We start from the raw sequence: 7,327 nt of genomic DNA, 5'->3' as shown, positions 1-7,327 counted from the left end.
GGGGAGGGGTGGTTTTTTTTTTTCATCTTGCCAAACTCTTCCATTTGGAGTTTTCTGAAAAGCAGAGTGTCAGGCTCATGACAGTGCTGGTTTTCCTTTGCCACCTCTGATCAGGCAGTGATTTTTCTCTGCTTCTAGTTTCTGCTGCTTCTCTGTCTCCACCAGCTGCTTCACGTTTCCGAACGGGTGTGTTGCTGCTGTGCTGTATACCCGATTGTCATCTCAGAATAGTTCTTCCAAATCTGCACCTCTGAGTTCTGTGAAACTTTTCTTTCACTGCTGGTGCAAGAGTCATAACCTTTACAGACTTTGTACACAGGGAAAAGAGAGTGAACTGAACTCCTTTACATTTACTTAAATCTTTACTATTGGTGTCCTCCTTCCCAGCTGCGTTTTTTTTATGCCCACTTTATTATCAAATGGTCATTCTGTGCAGATTTTTGGACTGTGCAATTTCATACCTGCTTATGTGTTTGAACTCTTTTCAGACACAGGATGTTTTCTGCAGTGATTTTACTATTTACTCTTGTTTCTTTTTCCTTTGCAGCTTGTGCTTTTCTCCTTTCCTGGTGCCTCTCTCCCATTCTTGTCTGCCAGCCCTGCTCTTCTTTTAAGCTCTTCCTTAAACCTTCCTTCTCCTAGCAACCCCTCTTGTTTTCCCTCACCAGCGCTTGTTCGATTTACTGTTCAGGGGACAGGGTCTCTCTTTCTTGTTTGGAGACTTTTTGTTGTTTGAATATAGCCAACTGTTATTTATACATGGTCACATCATCCAGGTTGAAGATTAACCTCATGTCTCTCAAAACTTTTAAATTAATATTTACATTTTCATTCTATGCCTAAATTTTCTTTTCCCAAAGTAAATATACTAACTAGATTATCTTTCAGTAGCTTAGTACGGATATTCTTTGTGTATTTTATCCATCTGATATCCTGCATAATTGCGAGTCGACTGTACAGGCATTTTGGGACAAGAAATGTATTTTTTTTTACTTTTTTCTGGTTGTGTTGCACTGTGTTATAAACTTACATGCGACTATGTAAATACTTTGCAATATCCCACAAAGCAAGTTATTTACTTGAAGTCAGTAACGCTAGGAATACAGCCTAGCCCCAATCCTTTGAAGACCTTATTCTCTTAAGGACAGCGTTTTCAAAAGTGCTGAACGCTCGCTGCATATTCAGCTAGCCTGGTGTGCTTTTGGAAATGTTCCTCTAAATGGGAATGGCTCTGAAGACGATTATTAAGAAAAGCTACAGCATTAATTTAGTAAAGACTGAACTGTATGTGCATTGGGGAGTCTGAAGGTTAGTGTAGCTCACAGGTGTTGGATCCATCCAGTCTAACCAGCTGGGCGCCAGTCAGCAGCCCAGTTGCCCTAGATTTTGTCTTACTGTCACTGGAGATAGAGGAGGGGAGAACTGCTGTCAGAGGCTATTTCAGGTCTTAGCTGAGCTAGAAAGCTACACTTCTAACCCTTTCAGTTAACACCATGAAATCAGGCAGGCTGAATGCAGCCCAATATGCCTGTCCCCTTTTTAATAATCTGCCTAGGTGGCTGGACGATGCTGAATTACTGCCGCTAACTTTGTCTTAACTATGAAGATAGTGACATTGCACGTGCGGAAAGGGAACTGCTAGAGAACATCCTGATTTACCTGGGGAAGGAGTGCAGCACTTCTTTTTGTCCTTAAGTTGGGGATTTTAGAATACAGAATATAGAAAAATACAGTTTTATGAAACACAGACATGCAGCTGTGTGCAAAGAAGGGGGGGGGGAACCACAGACCAAAATGCAATTCTTTTTTTTATCATGCATTAATCTACACATAAATAAAGATAGCTTTTTATAAAAATGGCATTTGTGCTTACCAGTTTGATTTGTTAAATGCTCTTTTTATTTGTATACTTGAGTGCAGCCTATGTTATGTGGACTTCTTTGCACAGACAAAATTGCAAACTTAAACTTTGGAAACTGGCTCTGTAGGATTTCAGCCTCAAGGCAAAGCTTTTATTAGAGTTATCAGAAATGAGTTTTCTACGAAGGAATTCGTTTTGGTTATTATTTTCTAATCGTTCTAGTTCAGTGTCATTGGGAAGAGAAATGTTTACTTTAAACAATTAGTCCTGTCAGTTTTAATTAATTGCTAATTAAAATGGTGAAAGTTTGTAAAGCAGCAGAGATATAATTGTTATAAGCCATAATCAGAAATCACTTGGTGTATGAAAATATGGAAAGGGAATTTTGTGAATTGGGTGTTGAACTGAAAGGTGGAAAACTGGGTTCAGGGCCAGCCAAATGCAGTCACTAGTTTTTCACTCTGGTATGACTCCACTTCTATGTCCACCCTCCCTTTTGTCTTATCTCCATGTGTCTGTTATTGTACATGCTTCTGGGAAGTTCACATTTCTTATGTAGCTTATACAGAACCCTAACATTGAAATTTCAAATATTTAATCTAATTTAGAACTTGAGAAAAATTTGTTTTAATATTCATAATTTTTTTTTGCTTTTCAGTCAGGTTTCCTATTAAGCTTTGTTTTTTGGTTTTTTTTGCAGCCAGCTGAATTGCTCTTGTTGAGTACAGAGGGTGACTTTATGTTCAAATATTTCATCTATTTAATGGATCTGGGTTTAGTTTTTGTGAGAAACAGAAAGCATTTTAGCTTCAACTGAAAAAAGGTAACGCTTCATTAGTGGACAGCATGGCTCTTATGGATGTCAAGTTCATGCTGAGTGGCTTGCAGTTGTGATTCCTTGGCGTTAGTCCTCTTTCCGTGGTATGGCTGATTTTGTAGTAAGCTTGTAAAAGTAAGTAAAAAAAGTTCTGAGGGTAACTTACAAAAACTAACTAAAATACATATTAGATTCTTTGTCTTGTCTGTGCTGCTTATATGTGCCTGTATATCCCAGATATGACATACTATGTAGTGGAAGGAGTTTGACACAGTAACATAAAATAATCTTTTTGAAGGTTTCCTGATTATTATAGATTGTCAGACACTAAAATAAAGATCATTTTTTAAAATTTTTTTTATTTAAGGAGGGGGAATGACTCTATTGTAAATGATAGTTGTTATTTTAAAAGCATCTTCCACAATTTATTCTTGCATCTCTATATATAAACTCTGGCAAATGGCAGTTTTGCCTCCTGCTAAATGTGAGTATTGAAAACCAAGGGGATTTCGCTGCATATAAGTACTTTAGGATTGCTGGAATATGTAAAATGTAGGTCTATCTGAAGGACAAATGCATGCTTGTTTTGGTATTTTGGGTTTTAGGTTTCCGGTACTATTCATTTCATCATGAACTTTTGTTTCCTCTGGTGCTGAGAATGAGATCATTATTGCTGTGATTCATGGTGCTCTCACATTATCCACAGATTACTGGATTATAAAGGCAGAAAGGGAGTGTTCTGGCCACTCGGTCTGACCTCTTGCATCACGTTGGTCAAAGGATTCCCTTGAATTAAATCTTTTGAAGTAAAGCCTGTAGACTCATTTTGATTTAAAAGTTTCTAGTGATGGACAGTCAATTGCATACCTTGGTGAAATTAGTTTAAAGAATGAACAGCAAAGGAAAAGCAGTTTGAAACTGTTAATGCTTTTTTTTTCTTTTTCTTTTCCTTTTTCTTTTAAATTGGGTGCATTTATAACCCCTTGTGTTTATGTCCTGTTATTTTGTATGCGTGTATCTACATTATCAGTCGCTTTCTATTCCTTTGAGAACTTTTCCATGTGCTAGCAGTCTCCGTATGTAAAATTATCATTGTTTTCTTTCAGCCTCAAAGAAAACATTTATCTTATGATTGTATAATTTTTGAATACATATTAAGTATTATCTGCTGTTTTCAGCTGTTGTTGTATGTTCTCCTGAACTGTTCCAACTCTGAAAAGGAGTTTGAAAACAACTGCCTGTTTTTATCTGATAATTGTGCTCACAATATTCACAGTAAAGGCCAACCCATTGCTACTGCATGACTCAAATTTCCCCTTTGCTTTTGCTTTGCTGTAGCAGCTACATGTCTAATCAGGGAGAGCGATTGCTGGAGGCTACCTTAAATGAAATCCAGAAATGCCACATTTTTACTGTGACCTTTGCTTACAATTTCAGTGGACACTTGAACTAACTTCTCTGAGGAGCAAAGCAACTGTATGTTAAAGCATCTGTAGCGTAGCTCTGAATTGCTTCAGAGTTGCCTGAACCCTGCAAGTGAATTTCCCAGCTTCTTGGCTCTAATCTCGTGTCATTATAAATGCATGCAATGCTCTCTGTTTCTTTTTACTTGGAGAAAAAGGTGTTGGGGTTTTTTTTGTGGTTTGGGGTTTGGTTTGGTTTTTTTATCCCAGTAATAAAGCCTGAGCACTTGTAATGTGTTACTAAGTTTAGGTCTTACACTGAAGTGTTTTTAATGGTTTGAGGAGGATGAAGAATACTTTTGGTATACAGATTTCATGACTGTAACGCCTAGGTTAGAAAATTAGCTCTCTGGCCCACCTAAGATCTGAATTAGCCTCTGGCACTGATGCTCTCTTTCTGACTCCTCCTCTGTCTCCAGTGACCGCAGTCAGACTCTAGGACCACTCAGTTGCTCACTTCGGTGCCTCAATAGCCTATGAGCTGTTTTTCTTTTGGTGTTTTTTTTTGTTTGCTTGTTTGTCTTGTTTTTCCTAAATTGTGATGAAATCTATCAGATATGAGTGATAATTTTTGTTTATCTCAGTGGTGAAGGTATCTCAGGGTGGGCACAGAGTAACCAGACGCTTCAAGTCAGTCACGAGCTAGGAACATTTTCAGACCTAGAATATTTCCTGAGCGTGAAATTGGTGTAGTGATTTCTTCCTAGATCTGTTTGAGCTGCCGACTGTTATGGTTCCTTGGCAATTTCATTGTTAAAGTCTTTCCATTTTCTCCTTTCTCACTACTTTGACCAAAAAGTTGTGTTGAATTCAGTATTGCTCTGTGTAAATTTCTAAGCTCTATATTTTACAAATTGTTTTTGTTAGCAATTTCCTTGCTGTGTTAAAATTTAAGATTACTTTAATGTCTTGCATAATATTATCTATAAGGGATTTTGGATTTTTTTCAGACATGCTGCGTTTTCAGCTAATTAAATATCCAGCTATGCTATGGTTTTTTAATGCTAAAATTAACTTTCACCAAATAAAATTCAATACGTTTTGTTAATATTATAACAAATTTGGAGTACTAAATTCATATAATTTTAAATGCAAACTAAGGATAGAAATGCTCAAGGATAAAAATTCTTAGCGAGATAAATGTTTATGTATAAACTGATTACGCTATCTGAATTATTCTCCTTCCACGGCTGATAATATTTAGGAGAAACGTGTACTGTATTACTCTGGCATACTTTAAGAAGAACATACGCTAATACTTGCGTTACCATGATGTACCGAACTGTGCTGACATCCCTGTATTTTTTTTTTTTTGGTACTGGATTTCTTAACACATTGCTACATACACAAACGCGCATACACCCCTGCCTACCCCCTGCCTATTTGTTTTCCTTGCCCCCCCTCCCCCCCCCACTTTGCTTTGACACTCCTTTTAATGGTAAAACCAGAACCCTTTTACGACGTGTAAGCCACACCTGAGTAGCTGATAGGAGATCCAGCATGTGTTTGTTACTTTGATAGCAGGGAGAAGGCTACCTTTGCACCTTAAGCTTAATGGTGGTTTGTTTTTTTCCTTTTTCGTTTATTGTTAAGGAGATATAAGCGTGGTTAGTTTCAGTAAAATCTAATGGAAGCTTGTAGTGGTTTTGGCTTGGTTTTAGCTATTACGAGTTTCAAGTGTGCCCACAGTGAGTAGTAGACGGTGACCTAATGTTTTTGCAGCAGCATAGGATATGATGGAGGGAGTAAGAACTCAAAGGTAACAGCTGATTTTCTTGGTCAGAGAAGAGAGTAGCCAAAGTGGCTTTCTCTTCCCAGCTCTTCAACAGGTCCTCATAGAAGAGGACAAAAGAAAAGTATTGCAGTTTCCTTAGTTTGCTTTTCCATCTATTTTTCTGGGACCCTGGGCTCCTAAGCTGGCGTAGGAGACTGATGATGCTTTACATTCTTAAATAAAGTGTAATAAGAGTATTCTATCTTGCTGCTATTATTGTTTTTTGTTATCACTGGGTCTTTCTTGGGCTGTAGCATACGGTGAGTATTGTAAGTCACACAAGGTGTTGGCTTGTTCTTTGAGACCATCATGCCACATAAACTTGTGGAGTAAATGCAGCGGGTGCTGGCAGGATTTTTGGGGGAGTTGAATGGTTAGCTGGATGCTGGCTGTTAGCAGAAGTGGTGCATCCGTATTTGGTTTCTTTGACAGTTAAACCTGCATTTATTTCTTCCTTTTTTTGGGTTGCTAGTGAAATTAAGAAACACTGTCACATTCAACAAGCATGTATGTTCCTTGACTTCTTCACAGACATGCTACTTGACCTCAGTGACCTTCTTCAGGTATTGTATCTTTTTTTATTTGAAACTTTTGTTAAAGTTTAAGATTAATTGCAAGCAAAGAGCTGTCAGCATGGGCTGTTTGGGATGTTTTAATTTCTCTCTAAAAATTCTGAATCGGAAAATCGGTGGGTTTGTAAATCTGAGTAATTTTTCAGTAAAATTAAATGTCAAACACATTTTTTTTTTTTTTGCTTTTAATGCTGCAAATAACTTATCAAGAGTTAGTATGATCCTTTCATCAGGATTCAGAGTCACTGCAATGGCACAGGGTCAGATGTTACACATTTTTAAAACAACAGTTGTTGAAGACAGAAATAACTTTTTTTGGTAGGTAATACTGTGTAAATGGATTAGTGCACTACAGAGACGTGTCTTATAAAATGTATTTTGAGAGAAATACATACTTGCTCTGTATGTGGAAATAGAAAGCTCTGCTGACATATGCTCTCTTACCCTCATTCTCCCTGTTAACGCTGTTTTACATACAATGTGAGTAGCTTTGTTGCATCTATTTTTGTCCTCCCAGCTGTCTTGGTAAATGGCATCCTCTGAAGACTATTTATTGCTTGAAGCAGTCTGCTGGAATTGCAATAATCAAATTAATCTTTTCATTCTTAAAATTAGTAACTTTTTTTCTCTTTTTCTAAACTCTTACTGAATTATTTTGATTACTTATAACTAAATACTACATGTGTAGAATGGGAGGTTGATTTCCTTCTAAACACAGGTGATTTTTCGTGGTGATTGTTATGAAATAGAATGATCAGAGTAATATGATGAATAGTCATACAATGTGAAGAAGAAAAAGAAGAGGTATTGTATCTGTAAAAGAAGAAAAAGATGTATTGT

At 37.1% G+C, this 7,327-nt stretch overlaps 1 protein-coding gene across 1 annotated transcript in view; it reads left to right on the top strand.

Annotated features, from left to right (window-relative positions):
- BRF1 (BRF1, RNA polymerase III transcription initiation factor 90 kDa subunit) overlaps positions 1 to 7,327 on the top strand; it is a 174,305-nt gene that overhangs the window by 61,468 nt on the left and 105,510 nt on the right. The window contains exon 4 of the mRNA XM_009332719.1: positions 6,447 to 6,478. Within this exon, the coding sequence (XP_009330994.1) occupies positions 6,447 to 6,478 (32 nt within the window). The remainder of the gene's footprint in view (positions 1 to 6,446; positions 6,479 to 7,327) is intronic.

The sequence above is a fragment of the Pygoscelis adeliae genome, unplaced genomic scaffold (genome assembly GCF_000699105.1).
Source record: "Pygoscelis adeliae isolate BGI_AS28 unplaced genomic scaffold, ASM69910v1 Scaffold179, whole genome shotgun sequence".
In the NCBI taxonomy this organism is placed as follows: Eukaryota; Metazoa; Chordata; class Aves; order Sphenisciformes; family Spheniscidae; genus Pygoscelis; species Pygoscelis adeliae.
Note: the sequence above shows the minus strand (reverse complement) of the source record. Positions and strands in the feature narration are given on the sequence as shown.